Genomic DNA, 15687 nt, shown 5'->3' on the forward strand with positions numbered 1-15687 from the left:
GGGATGTGTTCCAGGGCTTTCCTCCCTGCTTTTTTTCCCAGAGACACCATTTCGTTTTACTATGTGCCTTTTCTTTCTTTCAGGGGGTACACAGTATGACCAAAATCACATCATCCTCAACACTGTCAGCAAAGAGAAGTTAACACAAGTCTGGGAAGCCATGGTCCTATAAACCTGAATAAAGAATGCAGGAGGAATATTTCTGGAGGTCTTCCAGCTACGTGTAAAAAAAAAAACAAAAACAAAAAAAATGACTGGTAACAGACAAGCCAAGAGGAAAGTGGACTTGCTCCTTCTTCAGTAACTCTAAATCCACGCTTGAATGACACTGCCATGACCTGGACTATGTCTCATCTTTTCAAAAGACTATATAATGAGTTTTAAACCAATAATTTGTCCTTCTTTCATTTCCTTTCTGCAGCTGCTTAAAAAGGTTGCCTCAATAGCAGCTTTTGGGTGTTTTTAGAAAATGTTATATCAAGACTCTGGACATTTTAAATTATTTCCAAAGACAGTGACAGGAGAGAACAGAAACAGACTTGAATATACTTTGTGGGCCTACAAATCTCTTACACTTCAAAGGGAAGGATAAGGGGCACCTGGATGGTTCTGTCGGTTGAGCATCCAACTTCAGCTCAGGACATGATCTCATGGTTCATGAGCTGGAACCCCGCATCGGGCTTGCTGCTGTCAGGACAGAGCCCACTTTGATACTTTGTCTCCCAGACTCCACTGCTCACACGCTCTCAAAAAAAACAAAACAAAACAAAAAAAAACATTAAAAATTTTTTTTAAAAAGTAAAGGGAATGAGAAAAGCTCAAGTTTGTAAGGCAGAAGATTGTTTAGCATTGGAGAAGAAGTATCAGGCCAATAATTTTGGTCCTACTGTTTTCTGTAATCAATTATGCTCTATAGCAAAGTGGGGAAAGGCTTATATGACACTTTAAGGAACTAAGTAAACAAAATACTATTTTCTTAGTACTAAAAGTTAATAAATTTATAAGATTTCTTGTCAGGTCTGCTAACATTAGCAGGATTTGGATTATTTTAACCCACTTGTGGGCTGGCCTAGAATGTCACAAATAAGTGGTGTTTAATGCTTTTCTTACAGATGCTACGGAACAGTGTTACCGTGACCTAATTTACTAGCCTATCCTCTCATCTACGATTAGTTCTGAAGTAAATGTTATATAATCCTTCGCTAAACTCAAGTCTTTAGCCTAATTTCCTGCCTTCCTATCCCGCTGCATTGGCACAAGGCCTGCATGGAGTGCGGCCACTGCCTTCTGGTAGCGGTAAAAAGAGGTGGAAGGTTCAAGATGACGACCAGCAATTCTCTCCAGAACGCGAACAAAAGGAGGCCTTAAGCAAGGCTGGTCAAATTTTAGAACTCTGAAAACCCTAAAATGCAGCATCTCAATGAAAAATGAAATAGTTTAACTGCTGACAATACACGGACCCATAGGTTCAAACAGTGTATTCTCGTTTGAACAAAATTGCTAAACATTCTTTGGATAGACTCTTCTCCCTTTTGTCCATATTTCATTATCCTTGTTAATACTGGTGCTCTGGTCACAGGAAGAACAAATCTCATTTCCTTTTTATCTGTTCCAGTGTTTCCACTTCCTAACCATTGCTCCTTCCTGGAGGCAGTTGTGGTCAGTAGCTTATCTTGGGTTTTAAAGGAACACCTGCACGTGTCCAACGGCTGCCAACAGGTCTTGTTCTTAGATTATGTGGAGCTCCGATTTTAGGCCTCTGTGCGGATCACTACAGTGTGCTGGGGTCATGTTGCAGTAGCCTGTTTTGAATTTATCTCGAATAAACTGGTTTCTGGTTAACTGTATTGAGGAGATGTGCGAGCGTCCTTGCAGTAGCCCTTTCAACGCTTCACCGGGGCAGATTAGACACAGATGACTGCGGGGAAGGAGGCAGTGCTGGATAACGGCGGGGAAAAGTTTCTTTCCAGACTCCTTGGTGAAGAGAGAGGACATGAGGGTAAGTGAGGCCTTCCCTCCCCTCACTATACCACCCCGGCGCCCTCAAGAAGAGTGCTGGGACTGTTCACACGGAAGTTAGAAATGGCCAGTACTGACGAGAACACCACTTACTTTCTCTTAAAATGTATTTGGGCCGGTGAGACCAGCAATTCCAGAGAAAAGCCCTCATCCAGTGTTACCAAATGAGTGTGTAATAGGCACAGACGGAGTATCAGGTTACTCAAGTCCATGTCCAAAGCTAAAAGCTTAGTATCTAAGGTGCAGGAGCGAGGAGGAATGCCACAGGAAATAAACACTTACCTTGAATGAAGGTCACAGACTAGAGATTCAAAAGCTGCAATGGGCTTATTGGCGAGATAACTAAGTACAGGCATTTAAGGTGAGAAACTGGAGAAGGGTTGCAATTTCCACGGACGAGTCCTCAGAGGAGCATGTTTTAGTTGGCGAAAGAGGCCTAGCCCTCATGCTAAATGTAAGGGTTTTAAAAAGTTAGAAACTTTACCATCACCTTCCATTTTCTTGAGACTAAACAACCAAATCAGCTAGATTTTTATATGTGACCCTAAGAGATTTACAACTTTGAGGGTGGTTACGACCACAGTAAAGCAAAAGAAGCCTAGTCCAGTTGGATTCATCAGTGAGCACTTTTTTAAGTAGCTTTACGCTCTTCATGCCACCCTCCACCCATATGCCAAAAGTTTTAGTATCTCACAAACATTAATAAAAGACTTTGAGCTACTAGAACAGAAGATGCCACAACAATGTGCAAATCTGGTGTGAAAAACAGCTTGAAAAAAACAATGCAATTTTCGCTGACTTTATAGACAAGTCCAAGTGTGGATATTTTCGTGTCATGTCTTCCTTACTCGTGTGTCCCTGGTGCTTGGGTCAGAGGACCTCTCGGCAAACAAGAATGCACGGATGTCGAGCAGGGTGACGTGCAGAGAGGGTGGTGGTATGGCTAGAAAAGGACTCTCTGTGCTCAGTTCAAAGAACAAGAAATTACTGGCAAATAGGTGTCTGTATTTTTAAACTTGTATCACGGAACTCATCATCTAATCTGGAAAGTGATGGCTACTAGAAATTTGGGGCTGAGAGGCACTCACCAAATAAGCCAACAATCACCAAACTGAGAGTTTATTTAAATGACATTAATTACAGTCTTTCCTCTCGCATGTCCTCTTTCTACCTTCAGGAAGGCTTCTGGAACTTTAGAGAAAGGGAAGGTTTTTTCAATAACTGGCTGAATCTGTAAGACACAAGAAGAAGTTGATTGGAGGGGAGGAAAGATGTAGGTTTTCAAGGCAGATGGGTCAACGGTGTCCTCACCATGTCCCTTGAGGCCAGTCTCCCGGTTCTGTCTCACGCACCTAGATGAGGAGCTGACCACCACGCCACGACGGCGGCCCCACTCCTGTCTTTTCTCCTGCCTCACTGCGTCCCTGGAAGGTAGCTGTGCTGGGTCGTGTCACTCTCCTATGCAGAGCCCTTCCACAGCTCCCAGCCACGCATTCAAAGGCCACCACCATCCCAACCTCTGCCCGCATACAGACTCCACACTTTACCAAAATGGCCGACTCATCACCGTCTGAACAATGGGAATTTGTGCCCCTCTGTCAGTTCTACCACCGTCCCAGCCCAGGTCTCACACTACCCTTCCCGACCCCCCAGTTTGCAGTACATTCTCTCGGAACTGCTATGGAACTTGGATGGCCCTCCACACAGACTGCCCGTCACAGCTGCGTATTCGTCTCAGCCACTCTGTTGGGTAGGGTAAACACCCAACGGGGCATCCCAAGGTTTTGCTGTATGTATCTCTGTGGCCCCCTTGTAGGCAGTGTACAGAATAAGGGCAGATTCTTTTTTATAATGTGTTAAATGTTTGGCCTATCAGCCCAAGCTTCCAGTACCTGTGGCACAGGCCACCTCTTTTGCACACCAGCCCCCACACTCAGCGCAATGTAAGGCACAGGACAGGCGCTTAATAAATGTCACCTAGGTGAAAACCACTAAGATAACTGGGAAGCAAGAATCTTACATGGGTTCTTTGGGTTTCAGGAGAACTGTCCGGGGTGGAACTGTCCTGAGAGGGTTTGCCAAATGGCAGAGCAGCTGGTTAGAATGTTCAGGAAAGCCACCTCGGCCAGCTCAGAAGTGCTGGAATGCTGCTGGTTCTGTTTACTGTATTGTTAGTACTGCCAGCAACCTCCTTCCGAACGGACGTCCCACTTAGTACCCTCTCTCCTGATGCAAAAATCCAACCGAACTCTTCCTTTTCCAAACTTCCAGCAGAAATCAGTAATTGTCCACTGGGTATTTCAGAGGACTGTCTCCCACAGCTCCATAGACAGGGAGGAGGGGTCAGAAGGCATAAGCCAGTGCATACACTTTACTAGAAAGATGTGTTCTCGTGGGGTTCAGAGGCATCTACAGTAGTTTCCTCTCATGTGAACTTTATAGCCCTGTCACCAGGAGAGTATCTTGGGCTCCAAAAGTTGCCTTCTCCAAAGAGTTTAAAATTCTTTTGTACCCACAAATCACGATAAGCTCATGACAGAAGTAACAGCATGTATTGTCCTCTTTTAAGCACTCTATGGATTTTATCCCATTTAATCCCTAAGGCCACATTATGAGGTAGGTAGCAGTATTATTTCCATTTACAGATGAGGAAATCAAGACCCAAAGTTAAATGAGTTGTCCAATTTCACGTGTACACATGTACACTCCCATCCACACTGGGGACATTACTGATTAACAACCACAGTCCTCCCCAGCAAGCTAAGCATGACCTCAGAATCTTTTTCAACTCCGCAGTCACTAGGAACAGACATGAGCTGGCTCCCCAAATGAAACCTATCTGCCTCCTCTGGTAAATAAAAATGGAAGGCACTAAAGTTGTTTCCTGCATATCGCACGTGAAACTTCCTGAACCTATCACTCTCTTTAAAGCCCCTGGGACATTGTTTTTTGAGTGCTAATTACCTAAAAAGGAACCACCTGAATGCAGGCTTAAAATGCAGTGTCCTTGGGGTGCCTGGGTGGCTTAGTCGGTTGAGCATCTGACTTCGGCTCAGGTCATGATCTCACGGTTTGTGAGTTCCAGCCCCGCGTCGGGCTCTGTGCTGACAGCTCAGAGCCTGGAGCCTCCTCCTGATTTTGTGTCTCCCTCTCTCTCTGCCCTCCCCCTCTCACGTTCTGTCTCTCTCTCTCTCTCTCAAAAATAAATAAACGTTAAAAAAAATTCTTTAAAATTCAGAGTCCTTGGTCTCCAGTTAGAACAACTAAGCCAGAATCTCTAGGGGGTGGGGTGGGGTGGAGACCATGCATTTTCAGTAAGCTTTCCAGGTGAGTTTAGTGCCCACTGGAGTGGGAATCCCCGCAGCCTTTTGCCTTAATCTTAGGATCCCTGACTTGTGTCAGACACATTCATTCAGAATCACACAAAGATTGACCAAGTGTCTACCCTCTAAATGTTAGGCACTAACCCAGAGCAGCTAGACAAAACAGGCTCCTGAGGGTAAACCAAGGAAACAAAGGAGGCAATAACATCAGCTTTTCACTGAGCTTTGAACACCGGCAACAAAAGCAACACAGCCACGGTGTTACAATCAGTCAGGGAGAACCGTGAAGCCACCTGCTCAACTCTAGAGCGAATGCCCAGGCTCGGCTAGCTGTGCTCACTTTAGAACTCTGACCGGAGACACAGACCCTGAACTGATGACACAGCCCGCCTGCAGTGACCGCACACTTTAATCTGGCTGGTCAGGCCTATTGTGCCGAATAACCCCAGAGGGCTGACTGGGCCATAATGAGTCATTCAGCTGTTCCCATAAGTGACAATGAAAAAAAAGGCTTTCGATCAACAGGCAGGCAGATGCCACTGTTGGCTGAATAGGTGACAGCAAATGGAGATTAACTGGATAATGGAGCAGTGTCTACATATAGCCTCACATCAGACCTAGAATGCTTGTTTGTTACGGACAAAGAGATCAGAGTCAAAATCCAGAGAGGGGAAAGAAAGGTTACTCCCAGTGAGGTGGGGACATTTATGTGATGACACTGCTATAGTCCAGCCGGCACAGGGAGCCCTGTTATAAAGCGGGTGGGCTCACACCACACTTCCCGCTACGCAGATGCACGGGGCCGGCAGCTGACTGGGAGACGCTCATGGCAGCAGCGTTCATTCGGTCTTGGACCCAAAGTCAGGCCCTCCTGGTTGTGCCTTACCTTTCTTACACAAAGGCTGTAAAAGCCAGACCCCAGGACTTGGCACCTGCTGCCTGACATCCCTTCTGTGAGAACACAGGGACGATGGGAACCTCAACTGCCTGGCGTGGCCTCGGAATATTGTTGCTTGCAGCTGCTGGGCAAGCCTCCTTGTCTCCGAGGCAGAAACTCTCCGCCCCTTGAGGGGAAGAGGAAAGAGAAACCCTTTGCAGGAGAGCTGGTGGAGGGAGGACACCATCTCTGCAGGCAGAACAGTAGGCAGAGAGGTATCCCCTCAATCCCCATTTTCACAACAGTAGAGCTTAAAATACACAACGGTAGAGCTTAAAAGGGACCTAAATATCTGAGCAAGCCTGTTGGATAGATTAGGAAACCAGAGTGCAAGTGGTTAAGTGCTAATGCAGGTCAGAGCTTTTAGCACAGGAGCCAAAGTGAGGGTCCTGCATCCTGCATGGCAGTGGTGCAGTCTGGGGAGGGGGGCGTGAGCCACAGTCCAGCCACCTCTTCCTGAGCCCTCAATCTCAGCTTCCACTGGGCACAGAAACTGCAGATCTCAGAGGGCGAGATGTGTGAAGAGACATGAACAGATGACAGACACAAGGGAGACCTAAGGGCTCCTGGCCTAAATCCAAGTCCACACACCTGTGCGGCACCAGGGACCAGAGGCAGGGGCGGCAGGGTCACAGTTCCAGCACTACTCTTAGACAGGTATGCCCCTGCGACCTCTAGATAAATTCCATATTCCCAGGTAGAAGGGGACTTGAACTAAGGAGACATGAAGAAGACAAAAGAAAGAAGTGGGCTTTGCTTGGACTGGCTATTTCTGGAATTTTCAGGTCCCAGAAAACTCAAAGCAGGAAGAAAGGTGGTAAGAAGGGGGTGGGGGAGGGTTAATGGAGGGTGCACTCCAAAGGAGTGAATGCTCCCATGTTGGAAAGTATCCAGGACTTGTCCCTAGGTCCCCCTGGAAAAGGCACTCCTTCCAGCCAGAAGAGGAGAAACTTGGCCTACGTTTCTCCACAGAAACAATCAGCTGCATTAGAAAGATTGCAGTAACAGCAGGGTGATGGGATCCATGAGGTGCCTGTCCTCTCCAGCAAGAGAACTCTCTCCTAGCGGTCCTCAGGATTCCATCCCTAATCATGACATCCTCTCCATGGAGGGAAAACATCCAGTTGCAAGCAAGAAGCTTAAAGTTTTAAAATGTAATTCCTTGCTAAACTAAGGCCACAGATCTCAAGAAAGGTCTGGGAAATTGCTTGCCTCAGAACTCATTACATTTTTCTCTAAAGCTGCACCGTCCAACATGGTAACATCTAGCTGCATGTGGCTATGTAAAGTAATCAAAGGTAAATAAAATGAAAAATCCAGTCCCTCAGAAGGATTAACCACATTTCAAGTGTTCAATTGCCACATGTGGCTACTGGCTACCATATTGGACAGTGCAGGCAGAGAACATTTCAATTACTGCACAAAGTTCCAGTGGACATCACTGTTCAGAAGGTAACTCAACATGGCCAACACATATTTCCATACCCTACTAGGTGAAACTAGTGGGCCCTCAGTAAATGTTCTGAATTAAATTCTAATAAGTTTTATAGGAACTATTCTAATGCTAACTAAAATAAAGAAATAAACAGAGATATCTCTTTCACTGCTCAGTCAAGAAGCTTGGCTGGTCACCTAGGATCTTAAACAAATCTGTGAATGTTAAGTACATGACATCAAAGAACTTTAATAACTACATGTGTGCAGATAAACATGTGTGCAGTTAAAAAGATGAAAGGGCACAAAGAAAAATCTCCCTTCCACACTTCAGCCCCAGCCATCTAGTTCTCCTCCTCCAAGGCAACCAATATTTCAAGTTTTTTTTCGTATCTTTTGAGATACTTTATGCACTGTAGGTAGAATAGTGGTTTCCAAAGATGTCCACATTCTAAGCCCCTAAACCTGTGAATATCATCACTCACAGGACAAAAGGGGCTTCAAGGACATGATTAAGTTCAGGATCTTGAGATGGGCAGGATTATCTGGATGGGCCAAATGTAATCACAAGGGCCATTAGAAAAGGGAGGCAGGACAGTTAGTCAGAGGGAGACAGGATGACGGAAGTGGAAGTCAAAGTGATGCAAGACTGCGCCAAGAAATACAGGTGGCCTCTAGACGTTGAAGAAGGCAAGGGAACAGATTCTCCCCTGCAGCCTGCCTCCAAAAGAAACACTGCCCTGCTGACCCATTTTAGACTTCTGGCCTCTAGAACTACAAGATAGTAAGTTCGTGTGGTTTCAAGCCACTACATTTATAGCAATTTGTTACAGCAGCAAATAGGAAATGAATAAACGCATACACAAGCAAATACATACATACATACATACATATATATATATTTCCTGAAAGCACAGTCATTCTTATCAATAGCTGACTACAGTCTAAAAAATCTGCCGTAAAACCTCCTTGCTGGCCTGAAAGACACTGAAAAATACAGAAAGACTTTGTTGATACAATTCAAACTCCATCTATCTAAACGTTTAGATGACTATTTGAACAAGCAGAAAACAACGAAGACTATATGAGAAATTGATTGATTGATTTTTAACTATTACTGACAGCAAAGGGTGGTTGAAGGAATGGTCCTGGAGGTCAAGAGACTTGGGTCCTTGAACATGTCACATAATCTCTTGGGGCCTCTCTCTTCAATGAGACACAGTGGCAGGACGAGGGGGTGGGGTAAAGACAATAAACTAGACACGTGCTAGGTTTTCCTATTTCTAATCTTTGAGCATGCTAACCCAAAAAAGCTCGCTGGATAATATAAAACAAGAAATGTTTATTGTATTTAGGAAAAAAGGAAAAAAATGCAAAATAACTGTAAGGCATAAAGGACAATTTCAGTAGCAGTCTGTTACGCTCGGTGTGGTAATTACAAATCATTCTTTTCTATCACTCTGTCGATACACGGTACATCTTTGGAATACCCAAGAAACTGGTAACAATGGCTGTATCTGACAAGAAACTGGTAACAATGGCTGTATCTGACAAGGACAATCTCAGTGACTGAGGAAAAGCAGTCAAAGGAAGATTTCATGAAGTAACTTTTCCTACCTTTCGGATTTTGAACCTTGTAAATGTATTATGTATTCAAACACTCAAAAGTATTTTAAAAAGACAGGTTCTTTTGGTTCATGGCTTCACACTGTCAAAAAATAATTACAGTCCCTCCATCAGATACCTGCCAATGAGATTCACCAAACACTCAGCCAAAGCTTGGAAGAACTTCAATGTCCTCATTCAATTTAATACTCTCCACTAACCACACAATACAGAAGTAGGCGTGCTCTGTTACCTGCTCCAATTTCCCGGCATGGACAGGCACCCTCTCACACCCAGAGTGATGCAGGATGCACAAGAACACAGCTGACCCCGTCACGGCACCCAATGTCACAAACCAACTTCCACAGTCCCAGAGTCCTTCACTGTCAGAAATGACTCCTGAGCCCAAATAACGCTGGTCAGGAGAGAGAAGAATCAAAAGCCAAAAGAATATTTCCTCACTCACCCTCGTTTGAGGACACATCAAGGGCATCTTTATTTCTACCTTGTCCTCTTTTAGCCATTCTACCAGTTATCTGCCAAATTGAATAGTTACATATACACAAATCACCTCTCTTCTCTGTTGCATAAATAGTAATTTCCAGGTAGAGAGAAAGAGGGGGAGCCACAATATTTTGAATACAAAAAAGCAATGGTAAGCACGTGGACAACCTGGCGCAGATACTGGGACAAGCACAACTGTACAGTACACTTTTGGAGGACGGGGACCCCTCTAATAATGGGGCTCCAATCGCATGAAAGACTGTGTAAAACTATGGGCCACATTATTTAATGACTGTTCATTTCCTTCTTCCTAGCAATAAGCATCCTTGCGGGATATGGGAAGAACCCTACCAAGAGGCACTTACATACAGTCATAAGGCTGAGACCATCCACCCAGGACACACAAAGACTTAGAAGTCCGAGAAAAGGCAAGTAATCTTGAAACCACAGAATCTGGGAAACAGTAGCAGGGCATTTTCTATCATATAGTTCCATGGCTATAACAGAATAAAAAAACTAAATGCACAAAAAGTAACCAGTAGGTCCTAAAATCATTCTTTTCCAAAATCAAAGTGGTGTGCAGGTACCAGCACAAGAAAGCCCATCTTGAGGGGCTCTTTCCAAATGGCCCAGCATGGATCATACAGTGTAAAGCTGGTCCTGCTCCATCATTTTTCCCTGCCCATTTTAAAGTGACAAGAACGAGACAACTTAAGCTAAGGTCCCAGATCAGCCTCAAGCACTAAGGATGCAGCTGAATGACGGAGAAGGAAAAGCACAGGACTGGGAGTCAGGAAGTGTGCCTTCTGGTCCCACTTCTGCAAACTTAAACATGTGCCTTTATCTCTCTGAGCCAGTTTTCTCATCTGTAAAATGAAAATTCATTTTACCTATGACCTCACGCAACCGTCTAGGGTATATAAAGGTCTCTACCCTATAATTTCATATAGTCTCTCAATAAAATCATAAACATCAGCACCAGAATATGAATTTTCCTTCCAGGTTATTCTTCCAGAGAGAGAATGTCAGAGCTGTTAAGACCATGTGAAAACTCAAAATAAACAGTGGTAGATGAGGAACCCACAGCTGTCCTAGAAGGCCTCGGACACCCAAACAGGGATGATCTGACTAGAAGCAGGAGTCTTTCACCAGAGTCCATGCAGGACAGACGCAAGCAGTCAGAACCATCAACCGGTGGTCCCCACCAAAATCCCCACCAGTCCTCACAGATGTCCTGCCCACTGACCCTCAGACATACCGCTATTTGCCCTTTGAGCATGTGACACTAGCTGGGGAACAGGAGACCTGGGACCTGACTTCTGGTCTAATTCTCCTAGGGTGGCGATTCCACAGTATTTGTTCACCTGGCTCATCTGGGAATCTACTTACCTCTAGAGCAGCCTCACCCTTGGACTATAGAAGCTCCAGAGCAGTGCTACTGTCAACTCCCAAGTGTGTGCACAGATGACCTGTGTGGTGCCATCTTTTCAGGACCATTACCAAAATACTATTAGCCTCGCTGCAGATTCCAGCTCTGCATCTAACTAAGTGTCTCTGAGAAAATCACATATCCTCTCTGGGCCTGCCTCTTCACCTGTAAACTAAGGGGGTTGAACCAGATTGTGTCACTGTTTTTTAAATGTAGCAGTCTAGGGGCGCCTGGGTGGCGCAGTCGGTTAAGCGTCCGACTTCAGCCAGGTCACGATCTCACGGTCTGTGAGTTCGAGCCCCGCGTCGGGCTCTGGGCTGATGGCTCAGAGCCTGGAGCCTGTTTCCGGTTCTGTGTCTCCCTCTCTCTCTGCCCCTCCCCCGTTCATGCTCTGTCTCTCTCTGTCCCAAAAATAAATAAACGTTGAAAAAAAAATAAAAAATAAAAAAAAATAAATGTAGCAGTCTAGATCTGTAATTCCCATGGAGACAGAACCAAAAATACGGCACTTACACGTGGCCACGTAAAAGCAGAATGTGCACAGATCATGCCTACCCCTGGAGCATTCCCAGTGACCAGGCTTGGCGGGCAGGTCACGGAGATGCCAGTGGATGCTCTAGCAATACGTACCTTTCCCTCGTCCACCAGTTTTGCGATGTCATCTAGATATAGACCGCTGGCCATGAAAAAAGCCCAGCGATAATGGACTCCTTGCCAAAAATGCTGAAAAGGAGAAAAGCAAACACGTCAAATATAGGAAAGGATACAATCTGACTAAATGCAAATTTAGGGAAGAGTATTTTCTGGATGACTAAGACAGACAAACTGATTTCCTATTCATTTTGAATCAGTGAGCTGTGTGCCCAACACCACAGCACAGTGACTGATGGAGAATGGATGCTCCATTAATGTTTAATAAATTAATGAACAAACTGTATCCACATGAACATAGGCTTTTTTGCTAAATTGTGAATGACAAGCAAGTAAGCACAGGAAAGCTGTCCTTAAAATGATAGTCTAAATAATCTTACACACTCAATTTTTTCCTTAGGAGAAATTAGGGGCTAAGACCTCTACGCTTTCCCTACTAGGGTTTAAATAAAGCCCAGAGGCAACAGAGAAGAGCTTTTAAACCTAATTCAAGAATGCTTAAGGGGCAATAAGGCACCAAAATATAATCTTAGACAAGAAATCCAATCACAGATAGTTTTCCAGCTCTGAGAGGAACAGGACAGCTTTAAGGGCAAAACAAAGCATGAAGTTCATTATACATCACGGTTGGGTCTCCCCCTACAGTTATAACAAGTCCCAAGCCACCTAATCGATTATGGGACAATACATCCCCAGATAAAAATAAGGAAAATTCTTCTACCCAGAGGGTTTGTGACCACTTTAGTGCCAAACCCCCACTTTTAATTGTTATTCTTTATGTCAAAGGTAAGGTAGGCCATTATCAAAATAACAAGTGAACTGAGGTTCTCTATGATACATACCTCAATGACCTGCCCAACTCAACTTCATTAGATGAGAGCCATCCAGAGGTACTTACAGGATTAGCCAGCACCATGCTATCTCCCTCCCCGCAATGGCCTCTGCCTCACATTTCCTCAGCATGCCAGAAGCTACTACCACGGCATGAAATTGTCAAGTGCAATGGGACTCCCCTGCTCCTTTAGCTCAGGCACTTAACAGTTGTGTTATTTAGGTCAAGCTAAACACAGGTCAGCCAGTTTCCTGGACTAAAGAATGGAGATACCTTGCTCGCATGGTTGTTGGAAGGATTAAATGAGAATGAATGTAAAGTGCCTGATACGCATAAGGTATCATATGCATAAATATTTATATTTATTATTCAATAAATACTTATCTAGTGCTGAAAGCAAACTTTATTGAGGAAAGATTGTGGCAATAGCAAATCAGAGTTTAAGATTATAGAAAGACAACAAAACAGATGAACATAAGGGAAGAGAAACAAAAATAATATAAAAATACGGAGGGGGACAAAACAGAAGAGACTCATAAATATGGAGAACAAACTGAGGGTTACTGGAGGGCTTGTGGGAGGGGGGATGGGCTAAATGGGTAAGGGGCACAAAGGAATCTACTCCTGAAATCATTGTTGCACTATATGCTAACTAATTTGGATGTAAATTTTAAAAAATAAAATTTAAAAAAAGATTATAGAAAGACAGATAAAAGCAAGCTGCTGTCTGGGCAGAGCTTTGCAATGGTTGTACCCGGAATGGCTTACTGGTTTGGATGAATGACCCTGTAATTTATTACCTAACCTGGAACAATTCTGAGAGTTCAATGAGTCATCAATAATAATTATCCCAGGACCACAGGATGCAAGCAAAGCCAATCTTACCCTAAAATAGGCATGACGAGATTGAGTCACCTCAGCCCTCAAGGTTGCAAGGCAGAGCCCAGGCTGGCACACGTCTCCAGGTAGTTTGCTCTTGGCCCAGAACAAATGCAATATCTATTCAAACACTAATAATTTTCTACAGGTGTCACAGCATGAAAGAAGTTGTGAGGCACTGGTCTAGGCAAATGTAGTTAAAGAGAAGGAAAAAAAAGTACCATTTGAAGGCACTGAGACCATCCCAAATTTACAGAAGGCCAAGTTAACTACAATCACAAAAGACCCGTTCCTGTACTTCTCCCTAAGGCCTGGCCTCAGACAATTAAAAAACATTCTGGTAACTGTTGAGGGTTTTAAAGAAGGAACTACAGCGGTCAAAAATTCATGTCTATAATTCTTTCTAGCACGTTGGCCTGTAAAGTGAAACTTTTTGGTCTGCCAGAGCAGAATTTTTATACTGTGCTCTAAGGGGTCTGTGTATTTTTTCCAGGCCATTATAGGAGAAAGTAAACCAAAGCAGGCAGGAGTCTGGAGCATTACAATGAGGCTTTAACCGTGCACATTCTCAGGAGGACATCAGAAACTACTTAAAAGGTTTTCACAGGAGATCACCACTATCCTCTTTCAAGTAGGAGGAAAGAGAAAGTGCTTGTGTTACTCTCAGAGGACCACTCAGAAGGCTAGCTTGTAAGAGGTCTCACTCAAGTACAAACTGTGAAATCTTACAGAAAAGTTTAACTTCTATCTTGAAACCACTTGGACAGCCTGGGTTTTGTGAAAGGAGAAAGAAGAGATGAAGGACAGCTAAGATTCTTTTCTCCATGTACCAAAGCAGCGCACGGACGCCGTTTCCGGCCACCGCCTGAATCAGGTGAAAATGAAGGAGCCTGAGTTCAGAGCCTCATATGTTCACACTACACACACACACAGGCCTCCTACTCCATGGTCACAGCCCTTAGTTAATACCTCTACCTATTTAGTTACTACACAGAATTCAAGAAGCCAAAGTCCTGAAGTTCACTCTTAAAATGTCCCAAATTAATTTCAAGAATAAAGAAGCTAAAGATGGCCCTTGAGCCACTCATTCCTTAAATATGGGTGTTTGTTAGCCTGACATGACGACTCACAACCTTCTACTGCCTTTTTCCTGAGTCTGAAGTATTTTGTCTGATTAATAAAAATAGAATTTATCTTTTTTTCTCCTATCGCTTACACCATGTCAATATTAATTCAGATTTTAAGCCTTAAGCCATTGATCTAGAATTACCAAGAATGGGTACCATGACACTATATAGGCCTGTCCCCACTGTGAGGACAACATGCTATCATGTTAAGTAGGGAGCACCCTCTCAAGCTCAGCCATCAGTCCTGCAGCTAGGGTTGCTGGGCACTAAACCTCAAGGCCCACCACACACTGGATTTGTTCCATTGGGTGAGAAAGCTTCTTATGGCTCTGGTAACAGTGGCCTCAGTGACAGAGCCAGGCTGACTAATCAAGTCTCAGAAATGACCAGAATGTAATCAATAGCTAGAGTTACCTGATTCACATGGGATGTGCAGTGTTAGGACAAGCTGATATAATTCCAGAAAAAGTATCATGGTTCTATTTGCCTTTGTGGTCTCACTAAAGTAAGAACACAACTTCCTTCAGGTTTTTGAAATTCAAAAAAATGCCCACAGACCTCTACAGGTCTGAAAGCTCCAGTCTAGAAATCACCGGCATAACCCAGTGCTACTACCCTGGACACAACCAGCTCTACACAGTCTTAATGAAGCTTCCCCCCTCATATACAAGAGCCTGCATGGATTAAGACTGGTGAAACAGACAGAAGGCCATCACATATAGGCAAGAAGGAAGCAGAGGGTGTATCAGATGGAATGATGAAAGGTAATAATAGCTAATAATAAAGGTTAACGTTTAATAACAGTGAGCAGAGGGTATATCAGATGGAATCACAGAAGGTAATAGCTAATAACAAAGGTTAACATTTAATAAGAGTGTTGTATATACTAGGCATTTTGCCAAGTTCTTTACATGGATTATCTCACTTACTCCTTACAACACGTGGTA

General features: G+C 44.1%; 2 protein-coding genes across 5 annotated transcripts in view; one reads left to right on the forward strand and one right to left on the reverse strand.

Moving 5' to 3' along the window:
• The window catches only part of CRYBG1 (crystallin beta-gamma domain containing 1), a 185933-nt gene extending 184086 nt beyond the window's left edge, over nucleotides 1-1847 (forward strand). The window contains exon 22 of the mRNA XM_040474289.1: nucleotides 84-1847. Within this exon, the coding sequence (XP_040330223.1) occupies nucleotides 84-172 (89 nt within the window). The 3' untranslated portion in view covers nucleotides 173-1847. The remainder of the gene's footprint in view (nucleotides 1-83) is intronic.
• Nucleotides 1848-2327: 480 nt separating this feature from the next.
• Nucleotides 2328-15687, reverse strand: part of RTN4IP1 (reticulon 4 interacting protein 1) — a 56976-nt gene continuing 43616 nt past the window's right edge. For 3 of the 4 annotated variants that reach the window (XM_040474293.1, XM_040474296.1, XM_040474292.1), the window contains exons 8-9: nucleotides 11882-11974; nucleotides 2328-3250 (exon numbers count right to left, since the gene is read on the reverse strand). In XM_040474293.1, coding sequence (XP_040330227.1) covers nucleotides 3143-3250; nucleotides 11882-11974 — 201 coding nt within the window. In that variant the 3' untranslated portion in view covers nucleotides 2328-3142. Of the gene's footprint in view, nucleotides 3251-11881; nucleotides 11975-12326; nucleotides 12339-15687 lie in introns of those variants that run through there. The other variant, XM_040474295.1, reaches the window with a different exon arrangement.

The sequence above is a fragment of the Herpailurus yagouaroundi genome, unplaced genomic scaffold (genome assembly GCF_014898765.1).
Source record: "Herpailurus yagouaroundi ecotype Mexico unplaced genomic scaffold, PumYag 139, whole genome shotgun sequence".
NCBI lineage: Eukaryota > Metazoa > Chordata > Mammalia > Carnivora > Felidae > Herpailurus > Herpailurus yagouaroundi.